Source organism: Cricetulus griseus, chromosome 6, assembly GCF_003668045.3.
Source record: "Cricetulus griseus strain 17A/GY chromosome 6, alternate assembly CriGri-PICRH-1.0, whole genome shotgun sequence".
Classification (NCBI taxonomy): domain Eukaryota; kingdom Metazoa; phylum Chordata; class Mammalia; order Rodentia; family Cricetidae; genus Cricetulus; species Cricetulus griseus.
In genome coordinates this window covers 13,992,011-14,017,533 of record NC_048599.1, presented here as the reverse complement: position 1 = coordinate 14,017,533, position 25,523 = coordinate 13,992,011, and the positions used below count along the sequence as shown (strand labels likewise).

Below are 25,523 nucleotides of genomic sequence, written 5' to 3'. Positions count from 1 at the left end.
GCCACACTGCTGGGGGGTGGGGCGTGATGGGGACGTTATTGGGCAGGTGCAGATGATAAACCCAGCTGGCATTGGCTTGTTTGTCCTTTCTGAGCTCTGGCACTCCTGGCAGGCTCCAGATGAGCCCTAGTGTATTTCCTGTGACTCAGTCTCCCCCGTTCCCACACCACCACGGTGAGGGCCTCTGTCAGTGCCCCGCCCTCCCGCCTCAGATCTCTTTTGTTGAGAATGCACAGCCAGACAGTAAAGGGGACCAATGACACCCTGGGGACCAGTCCTGGGAGAGATGAGGATAGCTGCCATAGGAAGGGACAGATGTTGAACTTTCAAGACCCAGTGGATAGCCCAGAACCTGAGGTCATTAGGTCATTGTCCCATGTTGTTCATCCTCCTCCAGACTGCCCACCGCCCCCGTATTCTCCTTCCCACAGAGCTATGAGTGTCTGGCCATTGTGTCAAACTTCAACCCAATGCCACCTCCTCAAAGGAGCCCACCTGAAGCCCACAGCCTGAGTCAGCTCATCATGTGGTCATTTAGACGGTGACTGTCATCGAGCCTATGTTTAGTGCCCCACTCTTGTTCTTCCTGCTACATTTTCCAATGTAGCCAGCGCATCACAGGCTACGTGCCTGCTGACTGGACCAAGGTGAGGAGTAAAGAAGGCACGGAGGGCAGGTTCAAACCTGCAGTCAGTTCACAGATCAAACAGTTACTGAACACTGGCTGTGTGCCAGAACCTGGTCCAGACATCTGAGTCACATCAGAGCCAGAGAATGGCTTTTGCTGTTTCTACTGTACAAGGTGAGGAGGGGAATAAACAAAATAAATATGCTGGGTGGTGGTGGCACACGTCTTTAATTCCAGAACTCCAGGAGGCAGAGGCAGGTGGATCTCCGTGAGTTAGAGGACAGCTGGTCTACAGAGTGAGTTCCAGGAAAGCCAGCGCTGTTGCACAACACAGAGAAACCCTGCCTCGAAAAACCAAAACATAAAAATAAAGCGTAAAAATAAACTCCACGGCATCCTGAGAGCTGAGGAAGTGTAAGTGTGCACAGGGGACAGCGCAGGAGGGGAAGTCGGAGGCCAGTTTTGCAGAAGTTCTAGACCAGCAATCTGGGGTTTCATTCTGAAAGGTCAAGAATGATCATATCCAGTATTGACCAACATTCTTTATTTGAGCGCATTTTTGATCAGCAGTATCAGAAATCATGAATCCTGTGGTCACAAGGCCATGGGCTTCTGAGTATGTGGTCCCCGTCCCTTAAGAGACACCACCATCCATTTCCGGAGGGCTGAAGCTGATTCAGTCTGGTAGTGTCACCTCCAGCTCAGGGCCCCCACCACCTCAGCACTGGGAAAGCCCTCTGACTCACTTGTGCCTTATCAGAAAGTGTCCAACCCCAGGATGTCCACCCTCAGAAGGAAGTGAGGGCTCCACCCCCGGGTGTCAGCAGAGTTCCAAGCTACCCGCTGTCCCCACCCTGTGCCATTCACAGGATACCAGAAGCTTAAGCTGGGAATAAGGACAGCAACTGTCTGCTGCCCGGCTCCAGCCTCTGCTGGCAGGATATGGCGGGGTCTCCGTCTGCATACATGTTACAGTATGCTTCCTGGCTCCAGTCTCTGCTGGCAGGATATGGCAGGGTATCCGTCTACATATATGTTACAGTATACTTCCTTTTTTGCCATGGTTTTCTTCAAGGCTTCCACCTACTTTCACATTTTTCTCTCATCCCTGAAGACTGTAGCCTTTGCAATTTAGACATATTGACCATATGGGGTGGAAGTGGAAAGGCCAAACCCAGCTGTGGGGGTAAGAAACAGCTGGTGGTCTGCAGCCATGACCACTCCCAAGGGCCACAGATGGGAGGGGTCCTAGACGGATAATGGGGGCCCATCCAGCATGGCTTGACCTAGAGTTATAGCCTAAGGGAATCAGATGAGAAAAGAGAACCCAAGCATCTTGGGTAGACAGGTGAGCGGGGGGTTTCTCAAACCCCTGTGGTGTGCTTGGGGGGCTAGAGAAGCAGCAAAGAAACTCCCAGAGGCCTGCGTCCTCCCTCTGCCTCAGGGAATGGAAGACAACCTCTGGCTGCTGGGCAGACAGATAACAGAAAAGGCAGAATTCAGTCTGCGGTGAACATCTGTAACATCTGGCCCTAAGCTTTGCAGCCACAACGCCTCCCCCAGCAGAGTGGTGATGTCTTCAGAAACCTAAAGTCAGTGGCAGCCATAAGCACGGATAGCTCCCAACCCCAGGTGTGCACGACAAATGCCATTTCAGGTTTGTTCCTTGTGGCTGAAGTGGATTACCTGGCACCCTAACCACAGGATGAGCTCAGTGAGAAAAGCCTGCTCCTCAGACAGCAGATCCAGGAGATAGCTGGCTTTGAAATGCTTTGAGAAAGAGAGAAGGTGCCGCAGACAGTGAGTTTGAGCCCCAGGTCATCCTTGCTTGCTGCCTCCTATCAGATTACAGAAAAGAATTGCTTGATCAGCTTGTAGGTCCTAGCAACAAGTGACAGCAACTGCCCTTGGGGAAGGCCCAGCCCAAAGGGAAATCCCCATCAGGCTCAGAGGATTTGAACTGTGCTGTTGGTCAAGGCAGGTGGCAGGGTGGTGGCGTTGGCAGAGTGGGTGACAGCCCAGTCTGGGAAGGTACCCAGCTGGAAGATGGTCTGTGCCCAGGTGTTCATGGCCAGGCTGAGCAGCAGGACACCCATCAGGTTCATCAGGAGGCCAGTCCGCACCTACAGAGGAGACAGAGTAAGCAGAGCAGCAACGCCCTCAGAGCAGATGGGAGACGGTGGCTTGGTCCACAGCTGGCAGTGCACAGCTGGCTGAGCCCACAGCTGACTCGGCCCACAGCTGGCAGTGCACAGATGGCTCGGCTCACAGCTGGCAGTACTGAAGCCAGCCACAAGTGTAGATGCTTTCCCGGACCCAGGCTGGCCCCCAGGTCAAGCGACCCCTCCACTGAGGGTCTCTTACCAAGCACCTGGCTACAGAGTGGTCTTGGGTTAAGCCCATTAATCACAAAGGCTACTTCGGCAAGGCTATCAATTCCTCTTTAAGACAGAGAAAGCCAAGCCTTGCCCAGTAGTCCCATTTAATCATCATGCCCCTACCCATACTCAGAATAACCATGTAGACACAAACAGCACAGGTATACACACATGTTCATATGCACACACAAAAACAGATGTTCACATACACACATACAAGTGCACAAACTGGAGACAGAATTGAGACAGGGTCTCATGTAGTTTAGGCTGGCCTCAAATTCACCCTGTAGCTGAGGTTGGCCTTGAACTCCTAATCTTCTTGCCTTTGCCTCCCAAAGAGCTGGGATTACAGCTGATTTTCTATACTCTCCCTATCTGATGTTTCCACCAACGTATTTAGACAGTGTCTTGGTTTATGACTTTCTCTGTTCTACTACTATGAAACTTCATAAAGCTGTTAGCACACTGAAACACACATTTGGGGCCCCTGACATCTGTGTTCCTGGGCCATGCTCACTTACATTTGGCTCCAGAATAAACTGTCTCTTCTCCTCACTGAGGTAAGAGCTGTTTTTGCTTTGACAGCTGCAAGTTTAAGGCCAGCTAGGCTCACAGAGTGAGACATCTCAATTGTTCCAGGCCTGTTCCCTGGAAGCCCAGACTCTGCATCTAATAACATCATTCCGCTCAAAACCCACCCAGACCCAGAGGTCATGGCTCTGTGTATCTCGTGACATGGAGTGAAACCATTTCCCCACTTTAGACATCTGCACAGGCTGGGCTCTCTGCTTGGACAGCCCCTCACCCCTCCACCCCTGCCATGGCTCCTTGCAAGGCTGGTAAGTCACCTTTACAGAGGGCCATCTTACCCACCCATCATTCTCTCCCGATCCCCAGCATCTTGTATCATTTTTCACTTAGCAGTTATGAAATTCACATTATTTTTAACACATGAGGAGTAAGTAGTCTTCCAGTGGGCCTCCAGCCACAGAAAGTATCTTCCCAGGAAGCAGGTGGCTGTCTCTCCTTCACTGCTGCCCCCCAGTGGCTGGAACACAGACTACACTGGGCAAACCAACTAAGGAAAGAGTTCTGGATTCCCCAGCCTCACTCTGTCCCCGTTTATCCTGTTGGGGTCTCATGTCTGGTTCGGTAGGCTGACCTCAGCTGTGTGAGCTGAAGCTGCATGGAGCGGTGGCTAGGGACAGAGGGAGAGGAGGAAGAAAAAGTCAGAGAAAAGGGAGTATAGAGGAAGAAGAGAATAGAGGAAGAGGGGGAGGTGAAGAAGAGGAGAGGAGAAGGCAGAGGGAGATCCAACCGGGGCCATGGAATAGCCTGGCAATGCTGGCTCCTCTGGCCCTCCACTCACCCCTCCCCTTGCCAGACCATTGCTGGGAAGTCACACCTACCATGTCTTTGACCAGCAGGTGTCCACTGGCGAAGGCAATGGAGTTGGGGGGCGTTGAGACTGGCAGCATGAAGGCATAGGAGCAGCCGACTGTGCCTGGGATCATCAGGTACAAGGGATGCACATGAAGCCGGATAGCCTGTTCCAAAGAAGTCACAGTAAGAGACTGAGGCCGTTTGGAAAGAGAGTGTCAAAGATACAGAGATTGTCAGAGTGGCAGAGAACAGTAGAGACACATAAGGTGAGAGACAGAGACAGAGAAATGCTGCCAGACACAAACACACGACAACCAGGCTTAGAGAAACCATCAGTAATGACAGGGCCACCCTGCATTTTACCAGGGAGCAGGCAAAGAAACTTATTTAGAACCCCCTTCCCATGTGAGCGAGCTTGTAGTCCTAGCTCCTCCAGAGTAACAAACAGTTCCAGAGGTCTGAGTGGGACCCAAGCCACTGCATCTCTCACATGCTCTCAGGAGCCCAGGATGCAGCTGGTTCAGGGCTGTAGGCCAAGAACTAAAGCACACATAAGCAGACTTGGCTCTGTGATCGTAGAAGCTGCTGTGGAGCACCTTTGGTCAGAGCCTGGCTAGAGTTGAGAGACCAAATGGGCTTCCCCCTGGCGAGCACTGCCTCGTTCCTAATATGGAGAGTTCAGTGTGAGCCGGTCTTAGAGGCTACCTACGCCACCTAGAGTGTAGGCATTTTCTTGATAGGCTCTACCTCTCCCCAGTCAGTAGATATTTTGATTTTGATGAGAAGCCATATTTAAAAGCGAATGTCCTTTGTTGGTACCTTTTCTAGAAACAACCAGCTACAGACTCAGCGGGCTTGGAGCTCCTTCCCCTCCTCCCTACCAACTCATACCATCCCTATTTCCACCTATTACCAGGTGCCCTAGACTCTAGAACAGGGTCTGACTAACCCAGTCCTACTCCTCAAGGGCCTAAGGACTCCCGGATGCCCCTGAGGACTCCCAGATGCTCCTGAGGAGGGCAATTCGCTCTCATCTTGCACAGTTTCCAGTACCCATGCTCTTTCACCTAGGAAATCCCAGGTGAGCCTTGTCTTGATGTAAGTGGCCTGTGCACACAAGGGAGGACCAGCGCTGCTCGTAATCACTTTCTGAAACTGTCTGTCTGTATGTCCATTAGGACAGTGCTTAAACAGTCTACGCATTTACAGTGGAATCTGTTTCAGGGGTTGAAAAAAGAACACACATAAGTCTGTGGCTGATACAGTGTCAACTCCATTAAAAATGGAAACATAAACAGAGATAAGGAGATGAAGCCAAACCACCTCTTAAGGTGGATACCTCACTGTTTTGCTTTGTCTGCTTTGGGTTGATGCCCTATTGCTTGCTTTTCTTCAGCATTTAAATATAAAACTAAATAGTGATTTTCCGAGAACCCCTCCCCCCTCTATTTATTTATTTATTTATTTAATTTATTTTGAGATGGAGTTTCTCTATGTAGCCCTGGCTGTCCTGTAGCTTGCTATGTAGACCAGGCTGGCCTTGTATTTACAGAGATCTGCCTGCCTCTGCCTTCCAAGTGCTGGGATTAAAGGTGTGCATCACCAGATCTGGCTTTTAAGTCCTAGTATGAAATCTACACACTGGCAGCTTGTGCCCTTAGCTGGTCCTGACTGGATTTGGCCACCCTTTCTCCTGCTTTGCTTTCATTTTGCCTGGTTTCCTCAGGATTTTGCTGAATCCATAATAGATTGCAGGGCCATCTGCATCTTTCTGTGCCCTGGGAGTGGCTGGGGTGAGGCGAGAGCTCAAAGATAGAAAGTTTGCTGCCTCTTGCCTAGCAAAGGAGGGTTCTGACTGCCCCCCACCCCCCAGCCCAATCCATCTGAGACTGGTGACTTTTAGAACAGAGGTCTCAAGAGGATGGGACTTGTCCTCCAGGAGACTGTTGGCAATGTCTGGTGACATTTCAGATTGCCTCTGTTATGGGGTGCTGCTGGCCTCTGGTGAGTGGAAAATGCAGAATGCTCTGATACCCCACAATGTGCAGGGCAACTCTCATTGCAGAAAATTATTGGTCTAAAACAGGAGGCAACTGTACTGTGGTTGGGCTTTCTGCTGTGCTGGTCTGGCAACTCAAGAGCTTCCATGTGACCCAAATTTGTCAATCTTTCCCTTCCTAAGAAACATAGCATGTCCTCACGGGTTACTTCTCCCATAAAGAAACTTGCTGCACTTTGAAAATTACCCGCTTAGGTGTTCCTTTAAGGAAGATAACCCTGTCATTTACGAACTAGCTCTGTAGTTCAGACTCTCCCGTGAGTTCTAGAGGCAAGCAGGGCAGCTGGGGCTGCCTAAGGGAACACTGTAGCAGAGGGCGCTGAGTTGGGAGTTGAGCCGGGGTGCCCCTTCACCCTGTCCCAAGGAGATCCTCACCAGCTCTGCTAGGACAGGCAGGAAGATGATGATGGTGGCTGTGTTGCTGGCAAACTCTGTGAAGAAGGCGATGACCACAGTGATGAGCAGAACGGCCAACACCGGGGGCACGCGTTCCAGAGGGTGCAGCTGCCCACCGATCCATGCTGACAGCCCCGACTCCTGTGGGCAGACATGCCTTCGGTCTCAGTCCACCCAGCACCACTAATGCACAGGCAGCCACTAATGCAAACTCCTCCAATACATGTTTTACAGGCTATAGCCCAGACCCCTGAGACTCCACGATCTATTTGGTTAGAAAGCAGAGTCTCTGTTTCTATTTGGGTTCAGCATCCAAAGTTTCAGTTTGAATGGGAGAGGGAACCAGACAGATGCTTACAGCCAGGTTTCATTTCTCCAAGGATGATCACCACTTAAAATGCCTTCGATTTCTTCCATAAAAGACTAAGTATTGTTACTACATGGTGGCACATTAATGTGTAAAAAATTAATTCTATTCCATATACTATTCATAATATGGAACATATGTAATGGTTAGTTTTGCCAACTTGACACACTCCAGAACAATGTTTCTCAGCCTTCCTAAAGCTGAGACCCTTTAATACAGTTCCTCATGTTGTGGTCATCCCCAACCATAAAATTATTTTGTTGCTACTTCATAACTGCAATCTTGCTACTGTTATTAATCATAATGTAAATAAGCTTTTTTGACATTAGCATGATCTTTGGTGACCCCTGTGAGAGGGTTGTTCAACTCCCAAGGTTGAGACTCACTGCTCTAGAGCCACCTGGGAAGAAAGTCTCACTAGGGATTGTCTAGATCAGGCTGTCCTGGGGCAAGTGTGTAGGGGACTGTTTTAATGATGTCATCGATGTGGGGAGAAACAGTCCACTTTGGGCAACATCATTCTCTTGGCTTGGGTCCTGGACTTTGTAAGAGTAGGGAAAGCAAGCTGGGCACAAGTGTGCATGTATTCATTGCTGTCTTCTGACTACAGGCAAAATGTAACCCGCTTTCCTTAAGTCCCTGCTTTGATTTTTCTACTGTGATGGACCATAATTTGGGATTGGGAGTAGAAATAAACCCATTCTCCCCTAAATTGCTTTTGTCAGGGTATTTTTTATCACATCAACAAGAATGGAAACAGAGACAGCATGTATCTGATATATCAAACAGTGTGATTAATGATAGACTTCTGAGCAGCCCTAAGGATTTTTATTACAACAACAATAACATAGAAACCAACATTAACATGGTATCATTAGTCACCATCCTAAGCATCATTGTCAAGGCTGGGCACCTGCTGGCTCCTGCCTACCATCCTGTCCCTATTTTGCTGAAGAGGAAAAATTATTTTGACTTGCCCATGGCCCCATAGCAGTGACTGAGATACCTACCTGAATCTGTATGAACTTCTAGAAATTTCCCTGTCATCTCCATCTTCCTCTGGAGGAACTGTCTGTCACTTAACTCTTAATTAAGAGCAATGCCCACCTAGGTGTGCCTATAATGTCAGTACTTGGAAGGCAGAGGCAGCAAGATCCCTTGGCAACATAGAGAGTACCAGACCGGCTTGGTACTGTCTCAAAGCAAACGAACAGCATAAATCAAAGCAAAACGAAACAAAGGAAGTGCAATGTCCAAAGTGAACCATGGTTTCTGGGGCATGGAAGGGCAGGAAGCCCCCCACCCCCTGGACTTCTCTCTCTAACCAACACCACACAAATGTCAGGGTACCCTCTCTACTGACCTCTCCAGGAACTAGCTTGGTTAACAGTGTATCACATACTCTCTGCCACCATCATATCTATCAAAGACACCTGTCCAGGCCAGCCTCTTTAAGACCTCAAAGCTGATGGTCCTTTGAGTTCCTTGCAGCCCCCTGGTGGAGCCATTCAGCAAGGTGTGGGTAAGCGTGCAGCCAGTAGGGACCCCACCCCTACCTTAGGGCTTTTCCTGAGAAAGTTAACAGTTTAGGTTTAGGGACAATCCAAGGCAGAACTGATATGGGCCCAAACACTGAGAATTAAATGCTTGCCAACCAGTGCCCAATAACAACCTGGCACCCTCAGGGCCAGGGCACATCATCCATGAGAGGTGCTTGATGGCTGCTCTGTGTTGAGTGAAACAGTCACTGCTCAGTCTGAAGTTATATTCATTATTAATTTATTTACTTTTGCAATACCAGACACAGAACCCAAGTGCTATACCACTGAGTTCTATCTCAAGGCCAGACTTTCCTTTTATACTTTGGGACTAAGTTGCCCAGGCTGGCTTTGAACTCACTCTGTAGCCCAGGCTAGCCTTTGACTTTTGATTTCCCTACCTTAGTCTCCTGAGTAAATGGAATTGCATGCCTGGGTCACCATATCTGGCTTCAGAAGCTGACATTTCTCCGTGGATTCTGGGTCAGAGTTGTCTAGACAGAACAACACATTCGCTCTTCTCGGATCTACCTTAGAAGTTATTTTCAGGGCCTGAGTAACAAGAGCTTAAGAAGCTATGTGTGGTGGCTCATACTTTTATGCAAGCACTTGGGAAATAGAAACAGGATGATCAAGTTCAAGGCCAGCCTTGGCTACATAGCAAGTTTCAAGCCACCCAGGGCCGCACAGGTCTCTGTCTAAACAAACCAAAACCAAAGAACCAAAATCAAAACAAAAACTAATGACAGCTTAGACATATTTCACTCTGGGAAAGTCCTTGTAGAGTTTAGGCATTTTCTGCAACCTGCAGAGTTCCGTGAGAAGCTGGGCCATGCCTCCCACTACAGTTAGCGCAGGGCAGCTGGTGCCCTCAAGCCATGGCCTGGCACAAAATGCACAATTAAACAGAGAGGCACTGCTGAGATAGACTGTTAATGACCAGGCGAGTCGCCAATCAAGAGCTTCCTGTGGCTGGCCTCTGAGTGAGGCCTCTGGCCAGCATTCCAATGCCTGCACTTGGGATCTTCAATGGAGGGAATCTTCCTCCTCTAAGTTCCCTACAGTTTGGTTGGGGACACTAAGGGGATTTCCCCCAGCCCCTTTCAATTCCCCGAGGAACCTTGGGCTTGGTTTCCTTGGAAACAGACCCCAGAATTCCCAGGGAGACCCACAGCAGCCAGAAGCAGCTTGGGTAGAGCTAAGGGGAGGTGCTTAGCTGGTTTGAGTGTGCTTCCCAGCTAGTCCCTCCCTGATGTGTCCTTTTGGGTAACTCCCTTCCCGGTGCCTCAGTTTCCTTATCTGTAAACCAAAGGTCACAAGGGAGCAAAGTAGTTGATTTAAAATACTTAGTAAAGTATCTGGGTACCGTGAGGGCTATGAGGCCAGCTGTCTCGTTAGCAGTCACCTGATGCCCGTGGGGGAACTCAAGAACTGACTGACTCAGTGCCTGTCCTACTGTTACCTTTGGGAAGAGAACCAAAGGTGACCAGCAGACCCAAGGCCACTTTCAGATGTGGATGGAGGGAGACTGAGCTACCAGGATGGTGTCTCTCATCCCTGTTTTTGTCAGCTAGATCTCCTCTCCTTGCTCTCCTCATTACACAGTGTGGCCATGTTTCTTGAGGAAGGCTCAAGTCCAGTGTTCAAAATCCAAAGTTTCCCGGCGAGGGACTAAGAGCTGGACAGAGACAGGAAGAGGGCCACAGATAGATAACAAGGGTGGCAAGCTCCCTGACTTCTTCCTCACCCTCCTGACCTGAGACAAAAGCCCCACAGCTTAAAGCTAAGGTCTGGTGGGCTTTTCCTCCTGATAGTACCCTTCCCTTGCCTATGGAGCAGTTGGACAAGTTTAAGGCCAGACCAGCCGGATTCCCTGTCTAAGTTCAAACAGACCAAACCTCAATGGGGGGGGGTGCACACCTTTAATCCCAGCACTTGGGAGGCAGAGGCAAGTGGGTATCTGAGTTCGAGTCCAGTCTGGTCTACAGAGCGAGTTCCAGGGCAGGCTCCAAAGCTACAGAGAAACCTGTCTGGGGGGGGGGGCGGGCTCACCCTAATGGAAAGGCTCGATTTTAGCCTCCCAAGTCCCTGCTATGTTCTTGCCCTGCAGGGGTTTCTCTCTGTGTCTCTCTGTCTCTGTCTCTCTCTGTGAGTGAGTGGGTGCGCGCTTGCCTGTGTGCATGTTTCCTTGGGCTGATTCTGCCTGCTTCTGTCATCTGTGTCTTGAGATTTTCCCTGCTGCTATCTGTTGTGCTCAGTTCTTTCCCTGCCTTTTAATTCTTTAAGTGGCAAGGAAAATGGACCTAATTAATCAAGGACCCAAGAATGTGACACTGGGGCCCTGGGAAATCTCTCTAAAGGCCTTATAAAACACAGTAGACTCAGCTCAGTGAACTAATTCTTAGGAGAGACAAAACAAGTTTGAGTAAACAGAAGGCTGCTGTGTATGTGTGAGTGTTTAACCATTGCAGAACTTTAGAGCTCTGTGACCTTAGATAAGTTACCAAACATCTCTGTTCCTCCATTTCTTTAAGTGACTGTGAGGGTTAAATGGATGCATGGAAAACCGGCCATCCCTGTATGTGAGCACAAGCTAATATTAATTTAATTTCCATGATCATGCATGAAGTAGAATGAACAATCATCCCCATTTCATGGTTGAAAAAACTGAGGCACAAGGAGCTTGCGCTGGGTGACTTATGTCAACTTGATACATGCTAGAATTATCTGAAAGGAAGGAACCTCAGCCTCAATGCTGTGATTTTCTTAATTAGAGATCAATGGGGGAAGGTCTAGCCCATGGTGGGCGGTGCTGTCCCTGGGCAGGTGGTCCTAGATCCTGTAAGAAAGCAGGCTGAGCAGGCCGGGGGAGCAGCCAGTAAGCAGTACTTCTCCATGGCCGCTACACCAGCTCCTGCCTCCAGGTTCCTGCCCTGGTGGAGTTCCTGTCCTGAATTCCTGTGGTGATTGCCTGTTTCCTGGAAGTGTAAACTGAAATAAACCCTTTCCTCCCCAGGTTGTTTTGGTCATGCTGTTTCGTCACAGCAATAGAAACCCTGACTAGGATGGAACTAAAAGACATATTCTGAGCCTAGACTCGGAACCTTAGCTATGCTGTTAGGCTTGCACCCCCATTGCCAGGGCTAACAGTTACCTATAAGAACCAACTCCGATTTCCAGCAGAAAGTGGCTAATGGAGGAGTGCACGTCTCTGTCTGCCTGCAGGACTCCCTGCCTCCAACTTAACCTCAAGCTCTCAGAGCTGGGGCTTGTACTTAAGATGTGATTTACACCAGGCGGTGGTGGCACACACCTTTAATCCAAGCACTCAGGAGGCAGAGGCAGGCAGATCTCTGTGAGTTCGAGACCAGCCTGGTCTACAGGAGCTAGTTCCAGGACAGCATCCAAAGCCACAGAGAAATCCTGTCTCAAAAAACCAAAAAAAAAAAAAAAAAAGTGATTTACATGATTTACACGGATGAAGGGACGAGAGGAAGGCCAGACACAAGATGCTCAACCTGCCAGCAGCTATGGCAGCTGCGAGGTTGTGTGTGCTTATGGCAATGGCAGGGATCCACTCTCTTCCCAAAACCTCACTGGGGTGTTAGCAGGATCAAACTAGTCCCTGGCTCACATGGGCCTTCTGGGCACTGGGATGGCTAACCTTCAAGTCAACTCAACTGGACTGAAATCATCATGGAAAACTACCTCTGGGAGTGTCTGTGAGAATAGTTCCAGAAAGATTTCACTGAGAAGACCCATCCCATGGGCTGGGATCCTGACTGAATAGAAGGAAAGTGAGCCAAATACCTTCATATCTTCATCTCTCTGCTTGTTGACTGTGGACACAGTGGGACCAGCTGCCTCATGCTTCTGCTACCATGCCCACCCTGCCATCATGGATTACTGTAGGGAGACACTATAACCACACCTCCTAAGAGGTGGCTATAGGTGTGCCCGACCACGCCCATCAGGGCAAGGTCAAGGTGATGTCAGGGTGACGGGGAAAGGCTTTAAAGGGACAGACAAGGCGCATGGTTGCGCTCTTTTGGTTCTCTGGCTTGCTGCTTTTGGCACACTCTGGCTTGCTGTTGGCTGGCATTTATCTATTAAAAGATATCCTAACCTCATGGATTTCATATCTTCTTCAATAGACTACACCCTCAAACTTCAAGGCAAAGTAAATTCTTCCTTCCTTAAGTCACCTTTGCCAGGTAGTTTGTCACTGTCCTGAGGCAATGGCTAAGACAAGCACCATTAAGGGTCAGACCACTCCTGGGTGTCTAGACCAGTGATGGGGGCAGGTAGCTTCACATTTTCATGAGGGAGAGGGCACCAAGAGGCAAACAGGGTTATGTGGGAGTGACTAGGTGCTAAGAGAGGGAGGGACAGGGTCAGGGAGTAGGGTTAGAGAACATGGCCCTAGTCTCTGAGGAGTCATGATGTTAAGATGCCAATGAAAGTTTATTAGAGAAAGTCTGGGGTGGAAATGAGTCTGGCAGGGCTGAGGAAGAGCAAGAGGCCAGTGGGCTGCAGGGGGAAGGAAGAAGGAGGTGGGTACAGCAGCAGGGAGAGACGGAGAGAGGCAGGGGCTGGCTGTGTCTGGCCCCACACATAGCCCCAGGGAAGCCTTTAGACTGTGTGGAAGTATACGAGGTGTCTAGTGTGCGCTCTATAGTAGGCCTGAGGAAGTACTGTTATGGCTTCTGGGGAATCCATATGTCCAGGCCCACCTATGCTCCAGCCAGGGACCCCCAAGCCTTGGCTGACTCGATTACTGCCTGGTGAAGGCCCTGGGCAGGGTCCAGAAGCCAAGAGGTATCACAAGCAGCCTGGTGGTTCCTGGGCCAGATTATGCTGCCTGGGGACAGAGGCTGGGGTGAGGGGCATCTGGTAGACAAAGGCCTCACTGAATGGAAACCTTGGCTGGTTGCCCAGTATTGGCCTCCCAGCATGCACTATGGCCTGCATCCCAGCCCCAGGGGCAGTGCCCCTCTACCAATTCCCCGGCTTGGGAAGCCTCTGGGGTACAGGATCTCCAGCAACCCCAGTCCCAGGGGCAGACTGTGCCCAGTTACTTAACAAAAGGCAACTTAGCCACTCAATTGTGCAGCCTGAGCCTCCCCATTGCCTCCACTGGCCCTTTCTCTAATGTCCAATCCAAATAGCCAACCACATTAGGTTATGTCCAAAGCACCACTGTGTTTTATAACACTACGTGACAACTCTAGCAGGTGGCTGTCCTGTCATTCCCATTTTATAGATAATGAAACTGAGACCCAGAAAATTTAACAACTTAACCAAGGTCCTTCACAAGAAAAATCTGTGATTCTAATAGAGACAGTCTGGTCCTACCACAAGGCCTGACCCTCCAAACCTGGACAACATGCTGCTTCCTCCAGGAAACCTTCCCAGATATACCACGTGTCTCAGTTAGAGTTTACTGTGGCTGTGAAGAGACACCATGACCACAGCAACTCATATAGAAAACATTTAACTGAGGGTGCCTCGCTTACAGTCCAGAGGTTCTGTCCATTATCATCATGAAGGAGAGCATGGCATCGTGCAGGCAGACGTGGTGCTGGAGCTGAGACTCCTACATCTTGTAGGTAACAGGAAGTCAACTGACTGTCACACTGAGGGAAGCTTGAGAAAAAGAGACCTCAAAGCTCACCCTGACAGTGACACACTTCCTCCCACAAGGCCACACCTCTTAATAATACCACTCCCTTTGCGGGCCATTTTCTTTCAAACCACCACATTCCACTCCCTGGCCCCAAATGCTTGTAGCCATATCATAATGTAAAGCTGTAGTCAGTCCAATTTCAAAAGTCCCCATAGTCTATAACAGTCTCAAACTTGTTTCAAAGTCCAAAGTCTCTTCTGAGACTCATGACAATCTGTTAAGTGTAATCACTTGTAAAAGCCAAAATCAGAAAGCAGATCACATACTTCCAACATATAATGGCACAGGATATACATTACCACTCCAAAACGCAGGGAAGGGAGCAGAGTGACGAAAAACCGGGCCAAAGAAAGATGGAAAACAAGCTGGGCAAACTCCAAACTCTGTATCTCCATGTCTGATGTCAACACGCTCTTCAGATCTCCAGCTCCTTTCAGCTTTGTTGACTGCAACACACTTCTTTCTCTTGGGCTGGTTCCACTCCATTAGCAGCTCTCCTCAGCAGGTACCCCATGACTCTGGCATCTCCAATATCTTGGGGTCTCCAAGGCCATCCAGACTTCAACCTCACAGCTTCACACAATGGCCTCTCTATTAGGCCTCCATTCAGGGACATCCCTGACACAAGCCTGGCTTCAGTGGCTGTCCTTAAGCGCAGAGGCAACTTCTATAACTCGTTGCTTCAACTCCAAAGCCAGGACCATGTGGCCAAAGTTGCCAAGTTCTGCTGTTGCTGGGGCTGGAACATGGCCCCCTTGTTTAATTACATCTTTACCAGCTTTCTATTTTACTGCCAAAGCTTGGCTGTCCTTGAACTTGCTCTGTAGACCAGGCAGGCCTCAAACTCAAAGATCCACTAGCCTCTGTCTTCGAAGTGCTGAGATTAAAGGTGTGCACCACCACACCCAGCTCAAAATTTTTCTGTAATTCCTTTCTCCAAATTGGAAACTTAGCTGGGTGGGATCTTTCCTTGAGTTCACCACTCCCTTTATTCTATTTCTTAATCTGTTTATCTCCTTGATTAAAGAATTTAACTCCTATCCACTTTTTGGTGCTCTTTCCCCCCTAAAAATCATAAATTCATGACAGTTACCATTAATAACCATACAAAAGTCTATACTAGACTTTTTTTGAGATTTCTTCTGCCAATGGAATTAATCCAAAAGTCTTCACTTTAGCCTTAGGCAGGCTTTTCAGATGAGGGCAAAATGCAGTCACTTCCTTCACTGAAATATCTCTAGGCAACATACTACATTCTCCTCTGAAACCTCTTGAGTGAGCCCCAGACAGTTCAAATAACTCTTAGCACCTCCATCTCCCATGTTCCTACTAGTATGGTCCATTAAGCAGTTCTTAAAGCATTCCACTGCTTTCCTAATCCAAAGTACCGAAGTCCAAATTCTGACAAATAAAAACACGGTCAGCCCTATCACAGTCATACTCCACTCCTGGTACCAATTTCTGTCTTAATCAGGGTTTATTATTGCTGTGAAGAGACACCATGACCAAGGCAACTTATAAAGAGAATATTTGAGGGTGGCTCACTTAGTTTCAGAGGCTCAGTCCATTATAATAACAAAGGGGAACATGGCAGCATGCAGGCAGACATGGTGCTGGAGCTGAGAGAGCAACAGAAAGTCGACTGACTTCACCTTAAGTGAAGTTTGACAAAAGAGACCTCAAAGCCCACCCTCACAATGACACATCTCCTCCAACAAGGCCACACCTCCTAAGAGTGCCACTCCCTTTGGGGGTCATTTTCTTTCAAACCACCTCACCATGTAAGAGGGCATTTCAGCCTTCCTTATATCAGAGACACTCTTAACTGGCAATGGGTCTGAATGCCGGAGGTGGAGCCTTGTATGCTGCCCTCCCCTGGCTGAGCAAACAGGGTGAGCAATTGGTCTCTTCTGTCTTTGTCTCCTGTCTTTAAAATGGGGACAGCAGCTGAGGACATACCTCAGATGCGTGATGTCCTGGGTTTGATCCCCAGTACTACATAAGACAGGCATGTTGGCACATGCCTATAACCCCAGAATTTGGGAGGTGGAGGCAGGAGGTGGAAGGTTCAAGGTCATCCTTGGCTGTGTAGCAACTTTGATGCTAGACTTGGTTACATGAGATCCTGACTGGCAGAATGGAGTGGGCTGGGCTAGGCTGGGGCTAGGCTGGAGCTGGGCTGAGCTGGGCTGGGCTGGGCTGAGCTGGGCTGAGCCAAAAGCAGTGAGTAGCCTGGAAGGGGTGGGGGTCGGGTGGAGAGGTCTCTGAAGATGAGTCACTACTTGGGAATCACCTCAGCTCAGCATCCAAGTTCTCGCAAGCCCACAAGAGGCTTCTACTTCAGTACCGAGTTCCATTTCAGCCCCTGCTCCTATGCAGACTTCCGGGAGGCTTAAGTAACCATTGCCCCACTTTCCCTACCTGTAAAATGGGGATAGCAACTTTACTTCCATCTTAGGGCCAGAGGTCAGGATTAAATGAGATGATGCCTTGATTCCACCGCCAGTGTCAAGGCTTGTTTAGCGGAACTCGCAGGTGAACGAGCAAGATGCTGAAGTAGGCAAGATTGAAAGTGCACCTGCAAGCTTCACAGCCACCCAGGTCCCAGCCTATCTCTGAGCTCAGAGTCTCAGGAATTCAGAAACCACACAGGAGTCACACTGTTGCTAAGGAGCCACACTGTTACACATTGTGGTTTACTGGGAAGAAGTGTCGGTTTCTTAAACCTAAAGAATCCTGCAAAACATGTTTTCATGTTTTTCACCCTGCGCTGAATGCATGAACCCATGATGTATGATTGCCCTTTGCCTTACAAAAATAAGTTTTCAAGATCCCTTGTTAACACCTATGACCACCTGGATGTATGGCTCCCCTCCCTGATAAAAGGGACCTCAAGAAGGCAGTGAGGGCTGCTCTCTGAAATCCCGATTTAGGGTGAGCAGGCTGGGGGTGGTTCACCTCTAAAATAAAGTTGGCTCCAGTGACTCTTATAGGATTGGCCTTTCTCCTCCGATATTTGGGTTTAACAGAATGACATTCAGAATGGCATGTATTAGTCACCATTGATATCTGGCATTCATGTCACCAGAATCAAGGTCACAGGCTTTGGAGTCAGACTGCCTGGATTTAATCCCCAACTCCACAGCTGCTGTGTGGCCTTAGGCAACTTGCTTTATCTTTCTGTGTTGTGACTTCGTTGCACTGAATGGGGTAACGGCAGCATCTGCCTCAGAGGTTTGCAGGGAGGTCTCCCTAGGGTCATATGTCAGAAGTGGGGTGACCCATGTGTTCTGTGTCACCCCAGTGCTAGTGCTAGCCCTGGTGCAAGCATATTGAGGGACCCCAGGGGCTGTATCAGACTTCCCTTTCTCCACCACCAGGCCCTGAAGGTAGACCCACAGGCTAGAGTCAAGAACTGTCCTAACCTGGGTGACAGACCCTGGCTGCCTCTTCACTTGTTCCCCGGAGCTGCAGTTGCAGGCTGGTCACACCTTCCAGCCCACAGTTGCAAGCCCCACTCAACAGCATGTTCGGAATACCTCTTCTCCTGGGTCCACAGTTGCCCACAGATCCTGGGCCTGCAGCACGCACGCCTCCTGAGCTGCAGTCCTTGCCCTTCCCTTCCACAGCCCCCATTCCTCCTAAGCCCACAGCCTTGTTCTTCCCCGGCTCCTCCCCTGCCTCAGTGGCCCCTCCTTCCTGGCGGAGACCCTGTTCCTCCAGTGCCCACAGTAGCTCCTCCAGGCTTTCACCTCACAACCCCCATTCTTCCCTGGCCAGCAGTCCCCTCCTTCCTCCCCTCGCTCCTCCAATGCACTGGCCCCAAGTCTCCCCAGCTCTCACCTCACAACCTTTGGCCATGGCGAAGCCACCTCCCAGAAGAAGGATGATATTCCAGGGCACCGTCTCCTGGGCTTTCTTCCAGCTCAGCAGGGGCTCAGTCTCCGAGTTGGGAGCTAGGTGGAGAAAGGGACCCAGTCCGGCTCAGAGCTGTTTGATTGTGGGGAGGGATGGGCAGCCCTGGAGCCTTTGTGGGGACTTTCGGGGACCCCAGGAAGTCAAGCCTGCTTCTAACATCTCTTTGGGGCTTTAGGGAGAAACCTCAGCCCTCTCTCCAATCAGAATGGAAATCATTTTCAAGGCTGCTACAGTTAAGGACATTCTCGACCCAGGCTCTCCACACTGTTTAAATGTCTCACCAGCCTCTCTGGCTCAGAGCTATTTTTGTCCTCATTTACAAGAGAAAAGGCTTTTCTCTGGGTTTGAATGTGGGGACTGTGAACCCGGAGAAGTGGTTTGGCTCTTGGTTTTGAATACCCATTCTCCAAGAAGACAGGGTCTCTGTGCGGCTTTCTGTGTCCCATACTGCAGCCCAGGAGGCACGGGTGCTACAAGCCCAGGGTCTGTGGGGACTGTGGACCCAGGAGAGCTGGATCTGGCCTTTTGGTTTAGAATGCCCTTTCTCAAAAACAAAGGGTAAAAGGAGGAAGGAAATTGAGAAAAATAAACCGCAGTCCTTGAGCCAATGGCACTGTGAGGTGGCTACCATTTCCTGGAAAGTGGCACTGGACAGCAGTGGCTAAGGTGGGGCATGTGGGCAGCAACAGCTGGCCCTGGGGTTGGAGGGAGACAGGCCTGACCTGGAATTGGGAGGAAACTGCAATTGAAGGAAAAGCAGGTAACAGCCAGACTTGGGACATCAAGTTAACATCCCCTTCATAATCTGGGTGCCTTGGACCAGTGACTCCACCTCTTTAAGCCTTGATTTCCTCATCTGCAAGATGGGATGGCAATGCTTCCTTCAAGGACTTAGGAGTGTGAGGGACTCAGCCCATAGCGCACCCTGACCAACACATCCCATGTGTCCACCATGTACTTAATGCTCTTCTTGATACCACAGACACAGAAAGTGTATGAAGACAAACTCTTTCCTTGGAGAACAGACATGCCCCAGGGAAGACAGATAATTTCATCAAAGATGAAAAATATCATGTGTTATAAGGAATAATCAAATAAGGTTGGGCTTTGGTGGTGCACACCTTTAATCCTAGCACTTGGGAGGCAGAGGCAGGAGAATCTCCATGAGTTCAAGGCCGGCCTGGTCCACAGAGCAAGTTCCAGGAGAGGCTTTAAAGCTACACAGAGAAACCCTGTCTCGTAAAACCACAAGATAAATAAATAAATAAAAAGGAATGATCAAATAAGTCATAGAACAGAGAGAGATGGGAAGGAGGTGTTTGTGGATGTCATATTCAGGGAAGGCCTCTCTGGGGAAGTGGTATTTGGGCAGAACTCTGAATGATGTAGTTGAGCAAGCCAGGCAGACATCTGGAGGAAGAGTTGGTTGAGCAGGGAAGAAATAAGAGCCATCCTTGCCATCATCATTACCCTGGTCCTCACCATCAGCACCATCATTGCTATCATCATCACCATCATCAACATCACCATTGCATCACCATCATCATCATTGCCATCACCATTGCCATCACCATCATCACCAACATCACCATTGCCATCTCCATCATCACAAACATCATCATGGCCATCACCATCATCACCATCACCATCATTGCCATCACCATCATCATCAACATCACCATTGCCATCACCATCTCACCAACATCACCATTGCCATCACCATCATCACCAACATCACCATTGCCATCACCATCATCATCAACATCACCATTGCCATCACCATCATCATCAACATCATCATTGCCATCACCATCTCACCAACATCACCATTGCCATCACCATCATCACCAACATCACCATTGCCATCACCATCATCACCAACATCACCATTGCCATCACCATCATCACAAACATCATCATTGCCATCACCATCATCACCAACATCACCATTGCCATCACCATCATCATCATCAATATCATCACCATCAGCACCAACATCATTACCCTCATCATCAACATAACCACCATCATCTGCCTATCAACCACAGCACAGTGCCCAGCTGCTGAGGCCTAGGCCAATACTGACTGACTATTAAAGAGAGACACATAAGTGCCAATGAGTCTCATGAAGGGAAGGTCCACACACTAATTTCAAAAACTCCAAACTGACAGCCCTCTGCAGAGGGGACACGGTGACTCCAAGGACCTGATTGATCACACTAAGAGACTTCATGCTACTGTTATGACCCCAAGTGTTGGCTTTGCACTTTGAATTATTTGGCAATATCTAAAACTAGGAAGATTTCATGCGGAAATATGGATTCTTTGCTTCTCAGAAAATCATATGGAAATAAGTTCAGTCTTTGTGTATGGCGACAAGCAGTGAAAACAGAGAGACATCTCCCCCCACCAAAAGTGGAATTGTCAGATGTGTGTACAGAGCTTGATGTGCCCAGGGCTGGAGGTCCAGCTCGACTGGTTTTAGAATCCCATGGCAACACACCTTTGGGTATGTCTATGAGGCTGTTTCGAGAGAGGTTTAACTAAAGAGGAATATCCACCCTGCATGTGGCAGCTCCATCCCATATAAGACCCGCCCCAAATGTGGGCAGTGCCATCCCATGGGATGCAGTTTGTGAGTGAATCTAAAGGAGAAAGAGAGCTGAGTGCCATCTTCATCCTTCTCTGCCCCCTGACGGTGGATTCGATGTGACCAGCCGCCTGCAGATCCTGCCGTCATGCCTTCTCTGTCAACTGTTTCCCCTCAAACTGGGACAAAGCAATCTAGTTTCCTTCTGTTGCTGTGATAAAACACCCTGACAGAAAGCATCTGAGGGGAGAAACGGGTCGCTCGGCTCATGATTCCAGGTCATAGTCCACTGCCGTTGTGGGGGAGTCAAGATAGCAGGAACTCCACGTAGCTGTGTGCTACAGGTGGGGAAGGAGCAGGCTGGAATCCGTGAAGACACAATTTGGAGGAAGATGCAAAGGAGGACCCTGGAGAAGAGAAGATGCACCCAGGAAAGAGACAAAGAGGAAGCTGAGGCTTCAAAACAGACACAAGAAGTAGATTCTGAGAGGAAAGAAACTCTGAGAGAAGAGAGACCCTGAGGGAAGGGAGTCCCTGAAGGGAAGGGCACAATGAGGAAAAGGAGACCTGAGGGGAAAAAGATTTGAGGGGAAAGGATACCCTGAGAGGAAAGGAGACTCTGAGCAGCCCCAAGTCCTCAGACAGGTAGCACACTGGCACTGACCATGATTAGCAGAGCTGATTTCCAAGCCCTCACCAGTCCTCTCAAGCCCAAGACTCCTGCTGTGACACTGTGACCATCCTACCTTTGAAGTCAAACCACCACTTGAGTGAGGGCTTCTGGGATGGAAAGAAGAACAGGATGATGACAATGGCCACACCGGTGACAGCATCCGAAACAAACCTGCAGGGAGAAGGCCGCAGCACATGACCCTGGCTCCTGACAGGCCATGGATTGACAGACTTTTAAAGGAGGATCTGCAGATGGGGAGAGGTCTGCTAGAAGGGACCCTGAGGCCTGTGGAACCACCATCCTGTATTGTGCCCAGGTCAGATGCGGCGACCCAGGTAGGCCCAAGCTTTTGTGGAATATTAGTTGAAGATGTGTTACATTTGTTTATGCTGTGGAACATTTGTTTTAATGGTGCAAAGATGGGTTGCATTTGTTTATCTTTGTGAAGCTGTGTTACTGTGCCTGTATAAAACACCTGATTGGTCTAATAAAAACCTGAACAGCCAGTAGCCAGACAGGAGAAAGGATTGGCAGGGCTGGCAGGCAGAGAGAATAAAGAGGAGGAGAGATCTGGGAGAAGGAGATTGGGGGAGTGAAAGGAGAAGGAGAGGAGGACTCCGGGGGCCAGCTACCCAGTTACGCAAACCAGCAATGGAGTAAGAAAGAGAGATACACAGAAATAAAGGGAAAAGCCCAGAGGCAAAAGCTAGATGGGATAATTTAAGTAAGATAAGCTGGCAAGAAATAAACCAAGCTAAGGTCAGGCATTTAGAAGTAAGAAAAGGTCTCTGTGTCTGATTATTTGCAATGTGGGTGGCAGCCCCCCCCCAAAGAGCCAAAGGGAAAAGAGTAAACAACAACAACAAAAAAACCCAAACAGAACAAAAAACCCAACAACACTAAGCCATTACCCAGGATGCCATAGGTCATTTTGCTGCTGTCAAACAAAAGCTTGCCCTCCTGATCTAAGGATCTAGAATAGGAACTTTCCAAAGATGGGAATTGAGAGGTACAAGATATTGGGGTCCATAGAGCACAGAAGAGCCCTGTATGTGTGTGTCTTAAATTCTGCTTGGGTTCCTCCTGGCACAGGCAGCTCACCACTAGAGAGAGAGAGCCATTCACACCAGCCAAGCCCAGGTCTACCAGCCTCGCAGCTCCTTCAAACCCTGCTTCTACATTGATAAACCTTTGTGGGAGCCTGAGAGACACGAGGCCTTTGGAGCAGGCTTTGGGGGGTTCAGGAAGCAAAAATGACCTGCTTAAGGTCAGACCTTGGACTGTGGAGGGGCTGGGTCTTAAACCCCAGTTTTCCCAGCTCTTTGTTCGGGGAAGCCCAGAGCCCATAACTCCTCAGCTCACACCAAACAAGAATATTTGAAATTGCCAGGAAGATGGAGGGGTGCGGTCAATCACACATCATAAGTGGAGCCACTTTTCTGCCACCTCCATGAGGGACAAGGCTGGTGAGGGTGATGGGAACATGTAAGTAGTGAGATAATCTGTGGGGTTAACCCTGTTGTGGGGTTACCCATGTTGGTAGCATGTTTTACACCCTTACATGTGAGACCACTCCTCCACCCAGCTACTCTACTTCTAGACATTTATCCTCAAGAAATAATCATACTCTTATGCCCACCCTCCAATAACTGCCCACTACTCTCAGGGAAAGGCCTGTGCTTAACATGCCCGATACAGGCCTTGGAGTCAAGTGCTTACCCACCCTTCCCACACAGTGCCCGTCCGTCCGTCCGTCCGTCCGTCCTTCCTTCCCACCAGCTCCAACAGTTGAGTCTGTTCAGACCTCTGCTTCAGTCTTGAGTTCTTTCCAGAACTCGTCCCAGTCAGTGCCCTGCTCCGCTGTTTTACAGTGCGGCCCACTCACTTTCTCAGCGCATCCAGTCCAAGCTGCAGTCACTTGACTGTCTAGTACCTGCTCTTGTCTGTGCCCATGGCACCCGCCCCAAGCTTAGCACGTAACATAGTCCCCATAAGTGAGTGACTAAATGAACAAATGGCACAGAGTCACACAGCTCACCAAGGCGGAGTTAGGCCTCTAACCCCGTTTTTGTCTGAGCACCTGTCACCAGAGAAACCAAGAGTTATCCCCCTATATCTTCTGGGAGGTACTGCTACCCCTCTAGCTCCACATGGCCCACCCCAGAATCCCCCCACAAAGCCCTGCCTTATGGGTCTGCAGAATCTTACCCAGGGGCGAAGAGGCTGGCCCAGCCAGGGATGAACTTCGGGTCCCGGGAGAAGAGGAGGATGGCAAACGCACAGAACAAGATGAAAACGGCCTGTTCGGCAAACCTGCGGTGGACAGATGTAACCATGTTCCTCATCCTGGGCTCAGACAGGAGCCGAGAGGGGACATTCACTCAGGGAAGCGACAGTGTGGGCGGGGGCTCCAGGGTGGAAGCCTCTGCCAGGGTCCCCAAAGGCTTCAAACATTGTTAAGGGGAACTGGCCAAGGCCCTACAGAAAATCCAGTCAGACAGACAGCAAAAGAAAGAGAAGCAGAAAATGGGGACAAGCTGGGAGTGATGGAACACACTTTTAATCCCTGCACTTGGGAGGCAGAGGCAGGCAGATCTTTTTGAGTTCGAGGCCAGCCTGGTCTACATAGAGTTCCAGGACAGACAGAACTACACAATAGAGAGATCCTGTCTGAAAATAAAAGTACAGGGGTGCAGGGGAGGAGACATAGAGAAACAGTCATACAGATAGACACACACAGAAAGGGACAGACATTCCAAGAGGGGCACACACAGCTCGGAGGGGCATGGCCAGAATTAGAAGGGGGGTACATAGAAGTGAAAAGACAGACTCCCCAAGTCTGGGAGAGGCAGTTAACAGTGTGTCTAACTCACAGAGTGAGAAATGGAGTCTGAAGGTGCACAGGAAGCAATGGCCAAACCACTCCTTGAATGTGAGCTTGCAGAAGCCTGCATGTTTCTAGCACATGGGAAACATGCATTAAACAGGCACTCGGCTCTGGGGGGTGGTGTCAGATAGACCATGTACTAGAAGGAAAAGGGTATTTATAAGACAGAGAAGATGCCCAGCCGAGTCCAGAGTCCAGCCTGAGCTTAATGGTCCCTCACCAGGGCAAGGCAGGAGCCATCTTCTGCCCTCTGTCACCACGGCTCTCAGCAACCCCTGGCACTCAGCCCAGGTCAAGCTGGAGGTAACTACCCTGAAAACTCAAGGGCCAGCTCACTCACACCCCAACACTCGCTCGTACTTGATGGGCCCCAGGCTCTGGAACTCTTCTCGGATGACAGCTCGAGCTTTGTCCTCTGCATCAGCTCTTATCTCAGACTTCTTCTTCCTCCAGCCCCTGGGATGGAAAGGGTGAGGTTAGGAGGGGTGGCAGGAAAGGGGATTGCTTTACACTTCAATTTACATTTTTGTTTATTTATTTATGTATATATGGGAGCCTCCAAGTGTCCTGGTACGCATGTGCAGGTCAGAGGGCAACTTTCAGGGGTTGGTTCTTTCCTACCATGTGGGTTCTGGGTATTGAACCCAGTCTGGCAGCCTTTACCTGCTAAACCATCTTGATGATCAAAGGTTTAACTTCTTAACTACCTCCCCTGTGCCCTGACCAGCTGTGGAAGCCCCTTCTGAAGCCTGACAACCTGATGCGTGGCCTCCTGGACACTTATGTTCCAGCTGGCCTTTTAAACACGTGAAAAGGTATCCTTTTATAAGTCACACACACACACACACACACACACACACACACACACACACACACACACACACGGGAAGAAATACGGGTGAATGACAAATGCATACCCAAAACAGGGCACTGAGGCAAGGCCTGCGCCTCAATAGCCTCTCGATGTCACACAGGACACCAAGGCATTCAGGTAACAGTAGAGAGGGCCAGAGAGTTCCT

At 49.6% G+C, this 25,523-nt stretch overlaps 1 protein-coding gene across 3 annotated transcripts in view; it reads right to left on the bottom strand.

Annotated features, from left to right (window-relative positions):
- Nucleotides 1-1,150: 1,150 nt before the first annotated feature.
- The window catches only part of Slc13a3 (solute carrier family 13 member 3), a 46,329-nt gene continuing 21,956 nt past the window's right edge, over nt 1,151-25,523 (bottom strand). For 2 of the 3 annotated variants that reach the window (XM_035446537.1, XM_035446536.1), the window contains 7 exons: nt 24,864-24,959; nt 23,825-23,929; nt 21,690-21,787; nt 18,279-18,391; nt 6,824-6,985; nt 4,416-4,553; nt 1,151-2,751 (listed from right to left, as the gene is read on the bottom strand). In XM_035446537.1, coding sequence (XP_035302428.1) covers nt 2,575-2,751; nt 4,416-4,553; nt 6,824-6,985; nt 18,279-18,391; nt 21,690-21,787; nt 23,825-23,929; nt 24,864-24,959 — 889 coding nt within the window. In that variant the 3' untranslated portion in view covers nt 1,151-2,574. The remainder of the gene's footprint in view (nt 2,752-4,415; nt 4,554-6,823; nt 6,986-18,278; nt 18,392-21,689; nt 21,788-23,824; nt 23,930-24,863; nt 24,960-25,523) is intronic. The other variant, XM_035446535.1, reaches the window with a different exon arrangement.